Consider the following 19,756-nt stretch of genomic DNA (forward strand, 5'->3'; position numbering starts at 1 on the left):
CTTTGACAGTGCATCCAATGGGACAACACTGACAAGCCTCTGATTGGACATTTCATCTCTTTCCTGACTGCATTTCAAACAGCAAAATTACACATGGGGATTTTGACATGAGAAAAGTAGGCCAGACTTGCTGGTAACTAAGGTAGTCATTACTGAACAACAAAAGCTCAAAACATACTGATGGGTCTCTTAATGGACTCATGAGCAGATTTCCCCAGTCCGCATCGCCCCCAGACAGTCCGAGAAGTCAGCTAGTAATTTTTCTTTTCTTTTTCTAGGTTATTATTCCATTTCCTCCCTGTGAGCGGAAAGACCAAAATAACCCTGCTGAAATCTATGGCTCTCCAGAGGCAAGGCTTTTGTGTTGCAGCAAGTGGAAAACAAGTGCGCCACTCGCTGAATGGGACACTGTCAGATATAAGGTTACACGGCCTCGTGGGGGTGAGTTTATGGACACAGACACCATTTATTTCACCAGGCACTCTGTAAGGAGAGCCAGTAATGAGTGTGACACTTGCTTCTGTCTCAAAGGCACCATGTTGTCTAAAACTCAATGGCGACAGAGGGCACTAAATTGTTTTGATCTATACCCTGCAATGTAAATATTAAAGTGTATAAGGGCCACTGGCTAGACAAAAATACAGGAATAATATTGTAGAATTTCCTAAGCACAGTTGTAATCGTCGAGAATAAAGTTTTAATTTTCAGAGAAGAAAATAGTATAACAAGAATTCATTTATAAATCAGGAGAGAAAATCACAATAGTCACAATTTTACATACAAATATATTATAAAATAAATATTATTATAATGGAGAACATAAAAACCAAGAAATCATAGAAAGAATAAAATCCTGACTATATTAAAAAGGCATATGTGCTACAATGATGAAGTCCTAAAATTAGGTGAATAAATTCATATAACTGCAAGGATAAAGTTGTCATACTTCGGAAGAAAATTAGCAATTGGTATAAGTACCAATATTAAAATTAAAGTTATATTTTTAAAGTTGTATTGTGGGAGTTTTAAAGCTTATTTTTAGAATATAACCAATGCTTTACTTGTAATTCTACATGTATCCAGGAATAGAAGTAAAGAGCCAACAACAACTGAGAACTTTTTATTCCTGCTATGAAATATTTCTGCAGTTTCAGATAAGCACGTTGACATTGTCACCGGAGCACATCTACGATAATGATCTGTGCAACTAACCTGTTGTCAAATCATGACAGGGTCAGAGCCTCTCAGATGTGGAGAGCAGAAATACACTGTGTACTGAATGCAAACGTGTATGCTTGACCGGAAAAGGAAGCGGAAGCCCCTTCGCACCTGCACATATTTCCCACAGTGAGTCAAGATTGGTGACATTTTGGATATTCAGACTTGGTGGGAACAGTTTGTGGAAGACCCTTTTTTCTTTTCCAACAGTCCATAAAGGCACATATGAAGGAGTTTAATGTCAAAACCCTGACCTCAACCCTAACAAACACATTGTGGATTAACTAGAGCAGAGATTTGTACCACTGGCGATAGTCTTGTTCATATACAATATAACTTTATTTATATAGCACATTTTACAACAGCTGCAGCTCTAACAAATGGAGTATATAGTGTGGCTTATGCCCTCATGTTTTTGTTCTTAGACGAATCACACACCCACCCTATAAGGCACAGTGTAATGATTGCGTAGACAATCTCCCCTTTTTAAGGAGCACATGGAGGCATCATTATTCTGTGGTTGTCACTTCTCAGAAATTCAGTTGGGCTTTGTTGAGAACAGAACACTAAATATTCATTAGAAATGTGAGTGATATGACACACACTGTCAGAGGAGTATAAATTGGGCGAAGCGTTCGACGTCTCTTTTGGATTTCATTGTCTCAATCTGTCTATCGTCAGCGTTCCATTAGAGGCAATTCCTCTTTTGGTTCTACCTTGTGACTCATTGAAATCACCTCTAGCAGGGGTGCCTTTAATTAAAGTCTGTGTTTTAATTACACGCTCTGTCATCACAAATAGCAGTGTCAAGCTCAGCACCTGCCAGAAGGTCTTCAGAGCACCCAGTAGGAAACGGCTAATTATGCTCTCTGGGTGTGCATGAACTTGTCACGAGCAGAATCGGGGCACTGTTTCTGCACGTTTGCTTGGCACCTCTGAGTCAGGACAATGCGACATCGACAGTGATATCAGATCCAACCGTGAAATTCATCAATTATAAAGAGGGGGATTTTGTAGCAATCCTATAGATGTAATCAGATTTAGACCCAGATGATTGGCTCTACCCTTTCCTGACTAAGAAACTCTGTTCTTTTACTTCCTTATTTCTGGCTCAAACGATATAATTAAATGTTTATGTAATTATGTATGTATGTATGTATGTATGTATGTATGTAGTATGTATGTATGTATGTATGTATGTATGTATGTATGTATGTATGTATGTATGTATGTATGTATGTATGTATGTATGTATGTATGTATGTATGTATGTATGTATGTATGTATGTATGTATGTATGTATGTATGTATGTATGTATGTATGTATGTATGTATGTATGTATGTATGTATGTATGTATGTATGTATGTATGTATGTATGTATGTATGTAGTATTTGTTCACATTTATTTATTTCGAAATACAATGTATTTTGAACTTTAAAATAAATACATAAATAAATACATAATAAATAATGAAATAAATACAGTGAAAATGTATCGGCAACAGAAAAAGTCACATTCAATTATTGTAGATTTTCATCGATTTGGTCGTTTTTCCTTTTTTGTGTGTAAAATTCATATTTTGTTGGTTTTGCACTGAACCCAATTATTTTTCCAATTCATGCTGCCCTTATTTATTCAGCTCATATTGAATTTAATATAATGGTTTGCTTGTAGAACAACTCTTAACTACAAAGTAAAATACATTGTGTATTGTAACCGTGACACTAAATTTGCAATTCTAACTGGAAGGGCCACTCTTATCACATGATTGTCATTTTGGAGATTCCACTAAGACACAAAACATTAAACATGGCCAACAGAAGTCGATCCAGCCAATGACTCATTTGTTATTATCACTGTCTTGTAGATAGGAAAGTCTTTTTTCTGCCGTCATGCCAAATACTGAGTCGGGCAAACACCAAGGTGTTTGTTTAGTAAGTCGGCACCACTGGAGTTTCCTTACCAGTAAGGTAGTGCACACATTGCCACCTTTGGATGTTTGAAAAGCACTCATCATTTCAAACTCCATCTTATTTTTAAAACGGCACAAAGTGCGTAGGTGGCAGTGGTTGAGCAAAGCCTGTGTGAAAACACTGCTGATTTTCGCTGAGGTGTAGCAGACGCTGCTGTGAAAATGTAGGTCGGATGAAAATGCATTCACCTCGAACTGTGCCGAGCCGCTGTTAACGCAGGAGCGGCTGACGAGGGTGTTTTGTTTGCGTGCGCGAGGCCACGGCCACAGATCGTACTTAAAAGAAAAAGCACAACACAGACAAAAGAATGAATGACTCACTTTGAGGTTGTGCCGGGCAACCGAGTTTCAAGCCACTCTACTAAGCCAGTGGGTGAAATACAAAATTTCTTTTTTGTTGGTTTTGTTTTGAATCCGTAGAGGGAATGTATATTGTTTTCAACGTTAGCCTTAGCGTGGCCAATGGGATTGTATCAGCTGTGCTTCCAAGATAAGAGTCGCCATGCATATCTTTGCTAAGTTCCCTCTTTTGACTTTATTGCTTTCCTCCTTGTGCCTGTTCCTGCTGCCACTATGCTGTGCCCTGCTTCATAGTTGCACTGCAAGCCACTTTACATGTATCAATACATCAATAGCGATGTGTGTTTTGGCCGAGCTGTTATATCACTGAGCCTAACGAGGGGCAACTGGGACGCTCGCATTTGTGAAGCTCGCCAACTGGAAGTGCAAAAGATTTTGAAAACTTCTTGTCAACAATTGCTGCACTGTTTAAAGAAAAAAAAAGTTTGGTAAACTCAAAATTTGAAAGCAACAAACTTGGATAATATTTTAAATTGTGCAATTCACCTTTTGCTGTTGTGAAAATTGGATTTCCTGCTTAGAACAATTATCCCTTTTATGGAACCCCAACTTAAAGATATTGAAGTTTTTCCAATTTAAAATTCAGTGTTTGGTCAAAAACAGGTCGACTTTTTGGGGGGTGGTCATTTCGGAGTTGAGCTTCCACTCACGAGAGGCGGTTCTTGTTTTGTGCAAAGCAGACAATCATGACCATGTGACGTATGGGTTTGTGCACAAAACACAATTAAAAAAAAAAAAATCATAAAACATCCAATTAACCCCAGTGCTTCTGTTGCCCAGTCATTAAGAGCCATGTGATGTTCAAACTGCCTGACGTGCTCTGTCCATGCCCTAAGGCTGGTGACAATGAATGAGACCTCAGTGGCCTTCCAGAGTAACCTCTCAACAACCCGCTCGTGCTCCCATTGGGGAAAACACCCGAGAATATATTGAAAGGAATTGAATTGAATATTTATTGACAGATTGTCAATTCTATAACCCATATTGTTTCCATACGGATAAAGCCTACAGTTCTTTAAAGTGAAAAGTGTGTATTTCCAATCTAATACATTTTGTTAAATTGGTTTTGGATACCAATCCAAATTCTCCCAAAATGTGCTTTCCACTGGACGCAAACGTGACACGAGAGCAGAGGTGCTCAAACAAAACTCATGAATTGACACGTTTGATCACTTCTGTCTTTTTTTATTATTATTATTAATGAAGTTCACAGAACAAGCCACATTTTATATTATTTAGAAAAAAATACATTTTTAATTCATACTTTAAAACATTTGACCTTACATCTTGGTGTTATTTTTTTCTTTTGCACAGCAAAGATATGACATTTATGTTTAAGACAACATAACAACAACAGACATTTTGCACATTATCGTCAATGTGACACGAGTAAAGTCCACAACAGTGCAAAATTACAGAAAAGAAGGGGTCGTCAACTCAAACATTGGTTTGGATCCACTAAGGCAGGGGTGGGGAACCTGAAAAATGCGACCAAATATCATATTTTATGAGCATGTGTAGGTTAAATGTTGCATGGCAGGTGGGAACAAACACACTTGGCATGCCATATAGGGCGCACGGACACGAGGAGCCCCACCACTATAGAAGAAAAAAACTAAACTAAATATTTGGGGATCCTAGTGGGCACGTTTTCAACAGATGATGTTATTTTCACCACTTGGGTAAACAAGTGTTGAGGCAAATCCTCTTAAATAAAAAAGAGGGTGATTAGTCCTGTGTGTGTTGAATTTGGCAGGTTAAAAAAGCACACATCCCCAAATAGACATCTGAACACACTCCTAAATGTCATGATAGCTCCCAAATCACGTCAGTGCTTTTTTTCCACCCCTCCTGACATGGTTGTCGAGGCACACGTTTAAGAAAGTCTCCATATGCTATCAACAAGTTGGTTTGTGCCTTGGAGGAGACACAATGGCTCAACACACAACAATGGCTTAGTTTCATATTCTTCACTGTACTTTTATCTGCTCGAAGCCATTGGAGAGTGCGTGGAGCTCATGGCTGCTTTCTATGGACGATTCACTCCCCGTGCTCTCCCCCGACAGTAGTCTGGTAACTTTGAGGTCAGCTTTCAGTGTCTGCACGTCGTTGCCTATGCTCATCTCCCCCAGATCGTTGATAATCTGAGTGAGCTCCTGTTTGCCATTGGGCACACATTCATCTGTGTCCAGAATGTCCTCACATTCGAAGTGCATGGCTCTTTCTTCCTCTTCCTCCCCGGGCAAGTCCTCCGTGATGGAGCCCAGCTTAGGTGCGCTCCGGCTGCGCTCCACCGGCGGCTTGTAGTAGCATTGGCCGTTCAGCAGCTTCCTAAGGGGCGCCAGGGGGATTGTTTGCTCCCCGATGAGTTGCTGCTGCTGGTGCCGAGCGTCGTCCCTTCGCTTCAGGCGCTTGAACTCCGCCAGAGCCGTAGCCGAGGTCTGGTAGAGCAGCAGGGCCATTGCTTTCGCCTTCTCCGGCTTGGACACGAGCACGGCGTGGCAGCGCAGCATCACCGCCTTGTGCTTCATTTCATGCCGGTAAATCCACGCGAACACCTTGGGCAGCCTCGGGTCCGCCACGCAGTAAGTTATCCGGTGCAGCAGGTACAAGTGTCCCGGTCTTCTTGCCTTGTCGTCCACGTGCACCATGCGGATGCCCTGCGAGCTGATGGTGAGCCGCATCTTGGTGCCGTTCTTGCCCATGTCACTCTTGCCCCAGATCTTGCTCACCGCCACGTCGGTGCAGCCGTCCCCCTTGGACTGTATGGTGGTGGCGTTGCCCAGGTAGAGCACCGTATAAGTGGGATCGTCGCTGGTGATCTTGAACTTTTTCCGCTTGGACTTGAACATATTGCCCACCCGGTTGAGCGCGCTCTCCGGGCAGGACTTGGCGAATGAGGTGAGCGCCGAGTAGTTGAGACTCACCGCATAGCCCTTCTGTTTGGACTGTTTGTCTTCCTCGATCAGGTCGAACTTATTCTTCTTCCAGGGCAGCATTTTAGAGCCGTTCGCAGCGAGCACCTCGACTGGGAGAGAAGGAAAATTGAACTTTTTTAAAAGCACTTCTAAAGTCTAGTAAATGCCCAGTGCTTTCTACTCCTAGTCAAGTCATGTGTGAGCTACTCTACGAGACGTCGTACTTCATGTGTCCATCCTCTGAAGTGGTCCATTGCAGTCTGATGTGCGTCAAGTTCCAAATGAAGAAGAGCCGACTCGGCTCTGAGGCGTATGCACTGGCACAAACCATTTCCATATTGTAGGGCGGGGGGGATGAGCTTACTGAGTGAGACACGCTTCTCATAAGGCAATAGTAATACTCAAAGTGTGTTTAGGCCGCCACCCTCTGGTAAATACGGCAACTGCAACTCCTGCATTTGGAATTTATTAGATACTTTATTAGATAACTTAATTATAAACTTTACAAATGCAAAATTAAGAAACAGCTTTCGTTTTATTTTTAAATAAACCATTTGACAAATTGTACAAAAATGTTAATACTTGGACACGCATTTGTGACACTTGAACTACGTAACCTAACAAAGCAAACTACTTTCATGTATTGAGTATTTTTCTCAAATTTACTAACTTTTTTGTTTGTTTGTTTAAAATCATAGAGCCTATTTTTTCCATCCATTAGTCATATGGAACAAAAGTCTGATATCGTCTCGTTTGCTTTCAGGACATTTTTAATAGTTGGACACGTTTGGAACGTACCACAACTGAGTAACTCAGGTTGGCTATAAAACGGATTAATTTGGATTTAAAATCATTTCTGGGGATTTATCGTTTAGGCATACATTATTTCTCGGAATACAATCCGATACATAATCGGAATTGTCATTATCAGCCCTTCACCAATTTGGTATGTTCCACTTCCGGTTCTTCCGACAACAACCCAGTGCACATGTATCTCCGTTTGTGGTGACTTTCCGTGCTTTTACAGTCAGATAAATAAGTAATTGGCGGGTGAAGTGATTCTGAAAGAGGAGCTATGGGTAAGAAGAAGGCTGGAGGAGCACTTGGCAGAGCTCTGATCAAAGAAAAATTTCAATCAACCCGAGGCAACAAGAAGAACGACACATGGGTAATGATTTCTGTATCCGAATGCCTCGAGTCAGTTTTCTTATTGTTGTGTCTCATGACATTTAAACGGTGGGAAATGAACGCATCGTTCCACAGAGAATGTTAATTATATAGTCCGAAGAATGTCAGTTCATTTATGCATTGAACAGCTGCATAGGTCACGGTAATAAAGCAACGTGATAAAGTTACAATATTTATTATGTTGTCGTTTGCAGCATAGAACTGCACTTTATCTTACTGACAGCAGCATATAATACTGTATTCCTGTACCTCAAGGAGGTAGCATCAATGTATACATCTAAATCCTAGATTTTGAGGTATTTAAACGAGGTGACTAAAATGCAACCTACAACATGACAGTATGTCAAGCACCATATTATTGTCGTAAAAACAATATTATTGGCGGCAGATGTGAAGAATGTTGTGGATGGTATGTGTGACAGTATCATGAGCATATTGTGTTTCCTGGTAGGTCGCTTAATTCTTACCGGTCTACTTTTTATCTTCCTAGCTGCATACCAGTGAGCTGAATGATGGCTATGACTGGGGACGGTTGAACCTGCAGTCAGTGACGGAACAGACTTCCATGGATGACTTTTTGGCTACTGCAGAACTGGCAGGAACAGAGTTTGTAGCTGGTTAGTGATCACATGTTATTGAATGAAAAACACGATCAAATGTGTAAAGGCACAGTATATAATTTTATTCATATTTTTCTGTGATTCATCACTTAGTATTCTTCTTGTATTTATCGTAGAAAAACTCAACATCAAGTTTGTACCGGCAGAAGCTAGAGCAGGTTTATTGACAGCTGAGGAGAAAAAAAGGCTGAAGAGTCTTCATGAAGACAACAAGCATTTTCTCAGAATCCCTCGACGGTAACTTTAAACTCCCCGCCCTAAACCAAAAACATTATTATGATTTGATTTTTATATTTCTATTCCTATCTTTTTTTCCCCCTCCAGCCCCCATTGGGATGAAAGCACCAGCCCTGAGGCATTGCAACAGGCAGAAAAGGACAGCTTCCTGGAGTGGAGAAGACAGCTTGCGGAGTGAGTCATGATACTGTTGATGTACTTTTAAACATTTGTCATTCATCAATGTGTCAAGAATCTAACTGTTGTTGCTTCCTAAGGCTGGAAGAGGAACAGAAGTTGTTTCTTACTCCATTTGAGAGGAATTTGGAGTTCTGGAGGCAGCTGTGGAGAGTCATTGAGAGAAGGTAAAAAAAAAAAAGAGCAAAATTCTTACCTCCCAATTAGAATCCAGTGTTAGGAAATTGAGGTGACATTTGGTGCCTTCCTGCAGTGACGTTGTGGTACAGATCGTGGATGCAAGAAATCCGTCATTGTTCAGATGTCCTGACCTGGTAAGATTTTTTTTTTTTTTTATATATTCTTTTTGTCACCATGATATCGTTTTATTGACATTGTTATGGTTGTTTGCTTCCAGGAGTTATACGTAAAAGAGGTGTCAGAGAATAAGGTCAACATGGTGCTGGTGAATAAGGCAGACCTGCTGACCAGGCAGCAGAGGCGAGCCTGGGCCAGACATTTTGAGAACGAAGGCCTGAGGGCAGTTTTTTGGTCCGCCCTCGCTGAAAGCAACAGGTTGGATGCAGAAGAAAAGGTGAGAACTCATAGAAATTAACTGTAGATCAAATACATGCAGGTCACGACGGTCCAAACCGACGAGTTCATCGCCGTAGGAACGTAACTCTGTTGTGAGGAACAATTAACTATTTTTTTAGATATAATTTTCATCAATATAACGTACTACTGACTTAAAACATTTTTAATGAATCTTCTGTCCTGTAATCTAACCAATAAAAGAACTCTTCTCCACCATTTTAATTTACTAAGGGATGCCTGTTTTTGTTCCACAGGGTTTGGAGGTGGAGCAGCCAGAATCTGGAGAGAGTGACCAAGATGATGGAGCAAAGCCAGACAATGACTTGGGCTTGAAGGGCGCAGATGACAAGGAGGATGAGGGGGAGGAGAGCGATGACTGGGAGGAGCCGCGGGAGAGGATAACCGTCGACGATGAGGAGTGGTTTACTGCCTCAGAAGATGAGTGGCAGGAAGAGGAGGATATTGTTGGGAAATCCAACAAGGCCCCATTCCGTAATTCCGCTCGCCTGTTGCACAAGGACGAGTTGTTGGAGATGTTCAAGATGGTTCACGACGGGCCCAAATATAAAGAGGGACAACTTACCGTCGGCTTGGTGGGTACATTTTTTTCCATCTTATTTGTTGTTGTTTTTCTTCCATTATAGTGCAGTGTATAGCCGGGGATGGAAACAAGGCATCAGAGTTTATCTCAAGATGAATGAACCGCTTTTCACCTTGATGCATTCAACAGGTTGGATATCCTAATGTAGGGAAGAGTTCAACTATCAACACCATTCTAAGAAATAAAAAAGTGTCCGTCTCTGCAACACCTGGACACACGAAGCACTTTCAGGTACAAGGCTCTCCTGCTAGATTCATTACTCTAGGCTCAATTGGGATTCATGTGAGTGTGGCTTTATGTTTCACAGACTTTGTTTGTGGAGCCCGGGCTGTGCCTATGTGACTGCCCTGGTCTGGTTATGCCCTCCTTTGTCTCCACCAAAGCTGAAATGATCTGCTGTGGGATCCTGCCCATTGACCAGATGAGAGACCATGTACCGGCAGTCTCCCTCATATCCTTTACACCGCTATCGTACTTGAGTAACATACTTCCATCAATCAGCATCATCTTCTCAAAGCAGCATTATGAACTTAACGAGTGACCTAAGTCTGCCAAACGATCCCTCGGCATGTCCTGGAGGGCACGTATGGTATCAACGTAATCAGGCCACGAGAGGATGAAGACCCTGACAGACACCCCACCTCGGAGGAGCTGCTTATGGCATATGGATGTAAGACTAGTTACATTGCCGATTTTTACCTGGCCAGGAGTCAAATCTGAAGGGTCCAGGAAACAAATCTGGAGAGTCTCTCGTAAATCAAGGCAAACAACAATGGTTTTTGAATTGTGTTGCTTTCAGACATGAGAGGCTTTATGACATCACACGGCCAGCCTGATCAGCCCCGATCTGCTCGCTACATCCTGAAGGATTACGTCAATGTGAGTTAAGTTTGAAAGGCAACGGCAGTTAACCAGAATTTAAGTTTCTCTTCAAAGCTTCTAAACTGTCATAGGACATTTGTTTAATACAGTGTTGCCTCTTTTACAGGGAAAACTTCTCTACTGCCATCCACCTCCTCACATAGAGCCTGAGGACTTCCAGCCACAGCACAGCAAATTCCAAAGAAACGATCTTAACAACTGTGACCTTTCTTCGAGCGGTAACAAAGGCAAAATCAAGAGAATTGAAAATCCGGTGGATAAGAACTTCTTTCATGTGGTAAAATACTTTGAACAGTAACACCATGTTGGTGAGCCGGTTTAAATACAATCCACATTTTTTCATGGTATTTTTCATGTCCTATTTTAGGAGAATGTACGAGCGCTGTCTAAAGGAGTCCAGGGTTTCATGGGCTACAAACCAGGCTGCGGCATTGTGGCCCCTGAAAAACCTGGAACGGAGATGACAGTGGGCAAACCTTGGAAGAAACACGGCAACAGGAACAAGAAGGAGAAAGTGCGTCGGCTTACCAAGCATCTCGATGCCTAATCATTCAAAAGAAATGAAACACTCATCTCATATAGGGATTAATCCCAACAGGATGGCAAAACACTCAAAATTGTTCTATGAACGAGTCAATAGTTAAGAGAATCTGGAGGTCAGAAGGCCTTTTAATGCTGAAGATGGTTTGACGTTAGCTATATTGGACTGCTATGGTTTGTTGGTCATCATATGGAATCAACCATCAGTTATAAATCAGAACACGAAGATCATGACTAAAAATCATAAAGTCTGGATTTTTATACTTTCACAATAATTTATAGTGGGCAAAAACTCCATTCAACACATAGATCACCCTGTTTCTATTGTACAGAACATCCGAACAGATATGAATTATGTACCAAATAGGTTTTTTTGATAAAATTCTGAGATTATGTTTTTCGTGTCTTATATATTTTACACTGCTTTAGGCTGTACCTGCAGAAATTATGGGAATGGGCGCACCTATGAGGATACAACGCCAGCTACATTAACACAAATATTACGTTGGAGCAATTGCAGAATCCACAGAAAAATTCCGAAAGCACTATTTGGAGATTAGATTTAAGTTTTAACTCATTCACGGCCAATTACCTATTTATCTTAAGAATCCAGTCATTGAATCCCAGGTATGTATTTTTACATATACCTACATATTTATTGTTTTCTCGTGGTGGGTTAAGGGAGGTATGGAAAATGGCTGGTATTGATTATCTTACATACAGAGAGCTATCAAGTGAAACAATGGCAAATATTAAAACACTTCCTCAATTAGTGAAGGTGACCCTTGAAGATTAAAGTTCCAAAATCTTCAGATAGCAAAAGTTGAATTGGATTTGCTGTCCATATTGTGGGGGATTTGGGAAAATTGATTGATTGATGGACATGAAATCTTGATACGGGGATAATACATCTAATTGTAATAGACTTTTTTAAAAGTCCAACCCCTAAATATTTGTGAGATTTTATAGGCCAGTTTCTTTCCGTCGATGGGCGTCGGACTGCAGGTATCGACATGTCCGCACCAAACCAGGAGAATGACTGGACTAAGGAAGACCTTAACTCGTTTGCATCGAGTCTCCTCGCATTTTGCACAACTTCTTTCACCCCTTGTTTTACGAGGACTGACCCAGGACAAAGTTGTTTTTCCATCCGTCTAATCTGCGTATCGTCTCTGCTGCTACTGATCTCATCTCTTCAGTAAGTGCCTTCAAATATTTGCTACCTGCAAGTTAGTCTATAATGAGCAATGTGGTTGATCGATTTGTTTAGATCGTTGTGGAATTACTAAAATACGCAACAATATTAAATACATTCTGATTAAACAGCATGATAATTGAACAGGTGTTTTCTAATTCAAATAAGTTGCCCAATGGCTGCTACACGTCAGTGCATCCGCCATATTGGGTGTGTCACAATTATCCAAGCACTACTGGGACAGTCAATGCACTGAATCTTATAAAGCGACACCCTACAAGGTCCAGAATCGATGCCAGTCATTCATAAACACAAAACATATCTGGGAAACAGATTGCAATTTTGTGCATTAACAAGAATATTCATCTGCTGCTGCCTCATGTTGCAGTGTGATCAAATTGTGTGCAGGTTGTCACATTACAAATTATTGCATGGTTCACTTATTCCTTGTCTCACATATTCAAGTGTCACTTCTAACTTGTTTTTTCCTGCTTTAACCATTCAAGTCTCGTGCTTCGGCGGTGCAAACATCATGGAGGGCATCCTGGACATATTGTGACTTCTCTCTACTGTTTGCTTGGTAACGCGTGTGGATTCACCGGAGCCGTTTTGTCTAGACAGCTGCAAATTCAAGTAAACCTGACAGTCAGGGTATTTAATCTCCAAAGCTCATTTTAGATATTAAGTTTCACTTCTTTTGCAGGTTTTAATGGGACTTATTTGTGCTGCTTTGGATTTGGTCAATTTAGTCTCCTTTGGCATTCCACTGTGTCTTTGCAGGAACTTGCAAGCAGGTAAGCTAAAAATAAAGAAGAACAGTAGCTAGACTGTAATCGTCAAAATACTCAGGAGACTGATGGATGGATTTTATGCGGCATTGTGTTTCAGAGAGAAGACAAAGAATGATCAAGAGGCGCAGGAGAGCTCACCTTCTCGTGGTCTTTCTGCTGGGGGCACTCACAGGAGGTTTTCTTAAATCAGGCGTCCTCCATAGTCCAGCAGCGAGCTGGAGGCTCCATGGGAGGAGGTTGCTTTATGTTGCCCTGCAAGTAAGACTGTGACTACTACTACCGGTATGTGATTTATAAGTGAGACAAACAGACAGGGTGCTGAAACGTATTAATGGTATTTCCATTTATTTTAGTAGGGAAGGAATTTGATACAGATGTTTTTGCCGTGTGGGACTCAGTTACTTAAGTTAGAGGTCTTGAAAGATTTTTAGAAATCTCTGTGACCTCATCCTCTGGATGTCCAAATTTTCTTAGCTTTTAGACACAATTTAGTGTTTGAATTTCAAATTGTGCAAGATCTGCAGCATTTTGCTTTAAAGGATTAACTGTTGTTTAACTCCTGTTTCCAACACCTGCTACTACTAGGACAACACAGAAATCCTAGGTTACACCCTTGGCTTGCTCTCTTTTGTTATCTCCTCAACCTCCAAGTTCCCCACACTTTACAGAGTTGTAAGTGATCATATTCAATGAGTCCTTGTTACCAGTCAGAAAGTGGCTTTTAACTTAAAGTGTCTTTTTGTCCCTCGATTGCAGTACAGAGGGAAAACACTTTCAAGATCTCACATTTTTTCTGGAGCGCTATGCTCGCTCGCTGCTGCCCTTTATGCAGCTGCCATACTTCACTACGACAGGAGGGTCAGCTTCCTCCTCAGGGTCATGCCTTGGCTGCTGACTGCTGTCTGTGGGGGCTTGCTGGATCTTCTTGTATCCCTTTAATACAAAAATAATATTAATTATGCAAAGCACGCAATACTCTTTGTCCAAGCTCACAATCTTGCAGCAGTTTTCATCTTTGACGTGTGTCAGAGTATAGCCCTCCACTGGTGTCACATGGGAGCCAGGCAGAAGCTTAAACGCTTTTCTCTGGAAATGGAGAGCCTCCTGGGTGACTCATCGAAGGACAAAGTCCCTGTGCAGCATCATGGAAAACAGGTAAATCCTTTTTCCTTCATGTATGCCAGTCCTTTCGAGTATTTTCCAAATTAACCTTTCTCTATTTAAGTGTTGTTTTTAGTCAGACCTTTATGCTATTGGAACCTCTTTGTTTAAAGGGCAAACATTTCAATTTGACCGAGATGGGCCACTACATGGACGTCAGTATTGACACCACAAAACAAGTAAGCAAAGTTGTTGCGCACACTAAAAGACACAACCTCATATCCACCCCTTTCAGTGTGTAATGGACATTACTGTATATCATAATATATTGTTGACAGACGTATCCCAGAGAGGTGACATTAGTGGACAACACACCTCTGAGCAGCACAGCGCCAATGGTACGAGTTGATGATTGTGATACATCATGTGACTCTTCAATTGTCAATTTTGATCTAGAGGTGGGTAGGACTGATTACATAATATTACCGGTACTTTGGATAATCACTAATATGACGTTTGTCATAATTGGTACTAGAATAGCACGATGCAGTACCACCTAGGAAATACCACTAGATGGTGCCTGAGTATAAAGGTTTACACCCAACAGACATAAATGCATTTCTGAGTGCAGTTTAAAAGGTATGGGTCTAGTATGATTTAAACAGTTGCAAACTAATAGTCATAAAAATTGTTGAATTAACGTATTACTGTCATTCCAAGCTCTTGTATTGGATACCCGGTGTAATGTGGATTGTTGGAAGTTTGCAATGGGTAAGAAAGTGACATTCAGACGTTCACATGACTGTTGGAAGCGGGTCATCCAGTTATTTGAAGTCCTTTCCACGAGACAAGCAGTTAGCACTTTTGATATGATGAGAATCTGGGATACATTCTGTGGCTTCATTTATCTAGCAATGATGGTTTTGAGTCAGGCTTTGGACATTAAGTGAAACCACAATAGTTATAAATGTTGCAACTTTGGCAATCCAACCAACACTCTTTGAGGGGCAAACACTTTAGACCCCCCCCCCCCCCCCCCTTGCATGCGCTGTGCCCCTAACTTTCCTCCGTTTGAGTATCCATTTGTTGTTTTTTAATGTCACTTCTTAGTGCTGCTTTATTATCAGAAAACAATTCATATTTATTTTGATTAAAAAAGATAAGATTGAGTAGTTGAAGTTTTACCGTTTAATCTTAACAGTGGTAATGTTTTTTTACACTTACTTTACAATTTTTTTTTTTAATTATGCAGTGGTTTTATTTACTTTTCTATTGACAAAGTTAAACGGCGTCAGTAAATGGTGATGTATCTTTACAGAGCTTTAGCCACAAGTAACCTCTGCTCCCTAACCAGTATTGATTGTGTTCTGTTTCTGGGTGTGTCTCCTGGTCCAATAAATGACATGCAGATTAGATTTTTACGAGGAATCCTTCATATGCGATCTAGCTGTAGCCTACTAAAATGAAATGTCAGGGCGGGCCACAATATTTGACTGACTCACCTCTGCCAGTATATTGGGTGGACTGTATTGTGCGGAGTACAGTTTCTCCGTCGTGAAGAAATGGAGAATAGGCAAGAGGCCGGGAAATGTTTGACGTTTTATGTGCTGCTCAATTGTTCTCCTGTGACAGATTGTTTGATTAAAGCCCAATGCTGGGCAGGGCACGTCTGCATAGGAAAACGGTTGCCTTTTGCTGTAGGGGACCAGCAAGCTCTATTTTGGAAGATGTTTTTTTCTCCTGCTCAGGAGTCAATGGAGTTTGTTGTCTGACATAATAAAATGAATACCATATTTTAGTGCTCAAACTGGCATCCCATACTACACAGCGAATTTTAATAAAGCCTTGCATAAACGTGATCGTTGTATCCAAAGCTAATAAATGGACACAATGAAAGTCAGGAGAACTTTTGTGCTCAATGCCATGAGGTCATGTGTGATTGTGTTGATTCTCCATGATTTAGATCTGGACCTCTTCTTGTTTTCTAGTGGGATTTTGAAGAGGGAAATGTACAGTGGAGTGAACCAAACACAAACCCACAGAATGGAGAGGCCTTCCCCTTGCAGGAGTGGCCAAGCAACCCCAAACCATTTAACATACTCACTTATGCCTCATGCATACTCCCTCAGAATGATGTCCTGTAATGAGGTTGTCAGCCAGTAAAATGATTAAAAAAAAAAAAACATTACAGTGAAGATAATTATGTTGCATAATTTGTATATACATTTGTGATTTAATTTAAAAAAAAAAAAAAATAAAAAATAAAATCTGCTCTTGAATCTTCCATTTATTTTAATTTTTTTTAACTAAAATGCCTGGTGCTGTGCAACAAAATTGCTCTATTATTGCACTTGGACTTTGAGGTTGTTGGGTTACATCCTGTATTTTGCAAGTCACTCCAGGTCAGTGATTCTCAACCACTCTTCCACAGCACATTGTGCTGAGAGAGCATGATGATCTTTTGGTATGTTCTGAAATTGCAATACTGACACCTTTCGATAATTAAAGTAGCTGTATCTGGAATCGCTAAAGCTCAATTGCTGTTCTTGACATTTATCTTCTTGTGATGTTGCTGAAAACATCCTGTGTTCTGCTGATTAATAAAGAACAGATTCTAGAACGCATTTCTGATGAAAGAAGCATGGCTACTTTTAGGGAACTCAGACCCTTTTCTCGGAAGGAGTTGGTGAGTTAATTTACGATTAGGGTCAACAGGAAAAAAAAAAAAAAAAACCTTAGGCTTCATTACAACCTGTTTTGGGTGTGTGTTGTTGACACGGAGTACGAGATCTTGTTACCTTATATTCAAATTCAGCAAGAGCTGCAAGGCAAAATGTTCATTATAAAACAAAGAAAAATGATCTGAGGCATACAGTTGGTGAGAAGAAAGAACATAATACAGAACTACGCCTTAAGAATTCAATCAAGTTTTTGTTCGTTGTTCTATAAAACGTTGCAACATCAGTCATGTCGGAAAACAAGAAGGTCCTCCACCGCGCTACTGCCGTCATGGCAAAAGGAATTGTACTTTCAGTCGACATCGCCTCAAACATTGACGCCATCTGTGCTTTCCGTCCTGATCCATCGGACCTCCTTATCGCATCCTATCCTAAATCAGGTTATATAACTTTCATCTTTCTTGGTATGGTACTCACAAAATATTTTTGGCTTATGTTCAATTTCTGATGGAATTAAGTAAAGCTACTGTGAAGGATGACATGTAGTAGGAATTTTTAACTATCTTCAAACGTAGATATTTAGTTTCACTTTACAAGGATTTTGAGTAATGTGTTTTTGTAAATTTGACTGATAAGGGACGAGTTGGATGCTGGAAATAGTCGATCTGCTCCTTCATAACGGAGATGCTAAAATCTGCAGACAAGCACCATTGTCAATGCGAGTGCCTTTCCTTGAGATGTCCGATCGACTTGGAAGCCAGCCAGGTATGTAGAGACCATTTAGATCTCTTTAGATTTTGCAGAAAATTGAAGTGAATGTAGGACACAGTTCCAAGTAGAACAACTAATCTATACTGTACACTGTCATGAAGATGTTTTCTGTAACCCATCAGGTCTTGATATGCTGAAAGAAATGGATCCCCCAAGAATCATTAAGACACATCTGCCATTTCAGCTGATTCCATCTGGGTTTTGGGAAAACAAGTGCAAAGTAAGTTGGTGCACCTGCTCAGATGACAACGTAGAACCGTAGACGGATGGACAGACAGACAGATGGACGGACGGATGGATAGACAGAGACACCTTTTGATCCCCAGGGAGAAAATTAAATGAATGTGATCTTTCTTAAAGACAATCTACGTCACACGCAATGCTAAGGACACCGTGGTAAGCTTCTACCAATTTCAACAAATGAATTTAACGAGCGCTGATCCTGGATCCTGGGAGGGCTATTTACAAAGATTTATGCATGAAGGATGTAAGTATGAATATCTTATGAGGACTATTCGATGATTGTAATGGGTCACTGAATATTATCGCTGCAGGGCTATATGGCCCCTGGTACGATCATGTGAAAGGATACTGGGAGGAGCGAAAGAAGAGGAACATCCTTTACGTCTTCTATGAAGACATGAAAGAGGTACTGATTTATTAAGGTCTCCCAATGCCTTTATCACGAATATTTTTTATAGAGTGCGAGTTGTTAATAAATAGCTAATGTTACTCATCATACAGTGTTTCCACACAACAGTGTTATAGTGGGGTCAGCCATGGTGGTCCACTTGGGCGCTAGATGAGTCTGTAAGGTTGCAGGTCCAATTGTTTGGTAGGTTTTATTTTCCAGGAAGCATGGGCTTGTATCTCGAGCCTCTATTGATTACTAGGACTGCGTTAAGAGCTAAGTCAGGTATTATGCCTTTCTGGACTTTCCACTTTCTTGATGGAAGGAGATTCATGAGCGTCTTACAAGTCTTGGCATAAACAATGGAGTAATTTTGTGTGCAAAACAGGATTACAATAGTTTGGGATTTTTTTTTATTATAGTTCCTTGTGACTTTTTTTTTTCTCTTTTTTTTCCTCAAATTCAGTTTTCAATTTTGTCTCTTCTCCACTTTATTCACCCTCCCAGAATCTCTGCCGTGAAGTGACACGAATCATGAGGTACCTGGACTTGTCCCTCTCTGATGATGTAATCAACCGCATTGTGGACCTGACCACCTTCGACAACATGAAGGACAATCCGATGGCAAACTACACCTTTGTTCCTAAGGAGATTTTTGATACTTCTATCGCCAGCTACATGAGAAAGGGTCATTCACCATTCAACTAAACCCAATTTTATATTAGCATTCAAACAATAACCATCTATTTTTTCAAAGCTGTTCCGTTTACTTGAAATTTGTCAGCATAATTTAACAAACTATTGTGTCTGTTTTATCCTCAACAGGAGAGGTTGGTGATTGGAAAAACCATTTTACCCCTCAGCAGTCAGCGGAGTTTGACAAGGTCTACGAGACCAAAATGAAGGAAGTCAACATTCCTTTCAGAACAGAGTTGTAATGGGTTCGCAGCATTTCAATTGACTCTAGTTAGCTTTAGTTTGCTGGAGTTAAACAATAAAGTCTCTAAATGTCATTGACTATGCAATCCAATTTGCTTGTTTCAATGTTGATCAATTAAAATAAATAATGGGTGGTTTGACATGTCGGTTCACAGTCACACCCAGACAAACTGTTGGGATAATTTAAGTGAAGCCTTGGCCTGCCAGACCTGGAGGCCTTGTCTTTACGATTTTATGACTTTCCTTTTATCTAGGTCACAGGTGTCAAACTCAAGGCCCGGGGGCCAGATACGGCCCGCCACATCATTTTATGTGGCCCGCGAAGATAAATTGTGGATCAAATTCGTGTGTCATTACT

General features: G+C 40.7%; 4 protein-coding genes across 7 annotated transcripts; 3 read left to right on the forward strand and 1 right to left on the reverse strand.

Annotated features, from left to right (window-relative positions):
* Positions 1-4,717: 4,717 nt before the first annotated feature.
* Positions 4,718-6,839, reverse strand: fam43a (family with sequence similarity 43 member A). Its single transcript, XM_061296692.1, has 2 exons — positions 6,696-6,839; positions 4,718-6,581 (listed from the first exon to the last, which is right to left on the reverse strand). The coding sequence occupies exon 2, from the start codon at positions 6,550-6,552 to the stop codon at positions 5,524-5,526; it is 1,029 nt and encodes a 342-aa protein (XP_061152676.1). The 5' UTR covers positions 6,553-6,581; positions 6,696-6,839; the 3' UTR covers positions 4,718-5,523.
* Positions 6,840-7,253: 414 nt separating this feature from the next.
* Positions 7,254-11,685, forward strand: lsg1 (large 60S subunit nuclear export GTPase 1). The gene is made up of 14 exons (XM_061296685.1): positions 7,254-7,639; positions 8,150-8,276; positions 8,396-8,516; positions 8,604-8,690; positions 8,774-8,860; positions 8,947-9,007; positions 9,091-9,267; positions 9,524-9,862; positions 10,000-10,101; positions 10,178-10,321; positions 10,417-10,540; positions 10,670-10,749; positions 10,859-11,029; positions 11,120-11,685. The coding sequence occupies exons 1-14, from the start codon at positions 7,547-7,549 to the stop codon at positions 11,297-11,299; spliced, it is 1,893 nt and encodes a 630-aa protein (XP_061152669.1). The 5' UTR covers positions 7,254-7,546; the 3' UTR covers positions 11,300-11,685.
* Positions 11,686-11,831: 146 nt separating this feature from the next.
* On the forward strand, positions 11,832-16,658 carry tmem44 (transmembrane protein 44). Of its 4 annotated transcripts, none has more exons than XM_061296687.1 (10): positions 11,832-12,490; positions 12,994-13,120; positions 13,191-13,281; positions 13,376-13,536; positions 13,864-13,950; positions 14,035-14,205; positions 14,308-14,433; positions 14,553-14,618; positions 14,718-14,837; positions 16,368-16,658. In XM_061296687.1, the coding sequence occupies exons 1-10, from the start codon at positions 12,306-12,308 to the stop codon at positions 16,521-16,523; spliced, it is 1,290 nt and encodes a 429-aa protein (XP_061152671.1). In that variant the 5' UTR covers positions 11,832-12,305; the 3' UTR covers positions 16,524-16,658. The 4 variants fall into 4 exon arrangements, with proteins under 4 accessions (XP_061152671.1, XP_061152672.1, XP_061152674.1 ...); XM_061296688.1 differs by having other exon boundaries at positions 14,718-14,777; XM_061296690.1 differs by having other exon boundaries at positions 14,711-14,777; positions 16,368-16,509.
* A 541-nt stretch (positions 16,659-17,199) lies between these two features.
* On the forward strand, positions 17,200-19,476 carry LOC133166629 (sulfotransferase 1 family member D1-like). Its single transcript, XM_061296693.1, has 7 exons — positions 17,200-17,497; positions 17,694-17,822; positions 17,951-18,048; positions 18,189-18,315; positions 18,383-18,477; positions 18,967-19,147; positions 19,285-19,476. Exons 1-7 carry the CDS (start codon positions 17,347-17,349, stop codon positions 19,395-19,397), a joined length of 894 nt encoding a protein of 297 aa, XP_061152677.1. The 5' UTR covers positions 17,200-17,346; the 3' UTR covers positions 19,398-19,476.
* The last annotated feature ends 280 nt before the right edge of the window (positions 19,477-19,756 follow it).

This window comes from Syngnathus typhle, linkage group LG14, assembly GCF_033458585.1.
Source record: "Syngnathus typhle isolate RoL2023-S1 ecotype Sweden linkage group LG14, RoL_Styp_1.0, whole genome shotgun sequence".
Lineage (NCBI taxonomy): Eukaryota > Metazoa > Chordata > Actinopteri > Syngnathiformes > Syngnathidae > Syngnathus > Syngnathus typhle.

Excerpts from the sequence above, each read along its gene's own strand:
- fam43a (XM_061296692.1), bottom strand. The coding sequence starts at position 6,552 with ATGCTGCCCTGGAAGAAGAATAAGTTCGACCTGATCGAGGAAGACAAA.
- lsg1 (XM_061296685.1), top strand. The coding sequence starts at position 7,547 with ATGGGTAAGAAGAAGGCTGGAGGAGCACTTGGCAGAGCTCTGATCAAA. Across the intron at positions 9,268-9,523 it reads GGTTGGATGCAGAAGAAAAG|GGTTTGGAGGTGGAGCAGCC; the intron begins GTGAGAACTCAT and ends TTTGTTCCACAG. Across the intron at positions 10,750-10,858 it reads TCCTGAAGGATTACGTCAAT|GGAAAACTTCTCTACTGCCA; the intron begins GTGAGTTAAGTT and ends CCTCTTTTACAG.
- tmem44 (XM_061296687.1), top strand. The coding sequence starts at position 12,306 with ATGTCCGCACCAAACCAGGAGAATGACTGGACTAAGGAAGACCTTAAC. Across the intron at positions 12,491-12,993 it reads CTACTGATCTCATCTCTTCA|TCTCGTGCTTCGGCGGTGCA; the intron begins GTAAGTGCCTTC and ends TAACCATTCAAG. Across the intron at positions 13,121-13,190 it reads CTAGACAGCTGCAAATTCAA|GTTTTAATGGGACTTATTTG; the intron begins GTAAACCTGACA and ends CTTCTTTTGCAG.
- LOC133166629 (XM_061296693.1), top strand. The coding sequence starts at position 17,347 with ATGTCGGAAAACAAGAAGGTCCTCCACCGCGCTACTGCCGTCATGGCA. Across the intron at positions 18,316-18,382 it reads AAGATTTATGCATGAAGGAT|GGCTATATGGCCCCTGGTAC; the intron begins GTAAGTATGAAT and ends TTATCGCTGCAG. Across the intron at positions 18,478-18,966 it reads TCTATGAAGACATGAAAGAG|AATCTCTGCCGTGAAGTGAC; the intron begins GTACTGATTTAT and ends TCACCCTCCCAG.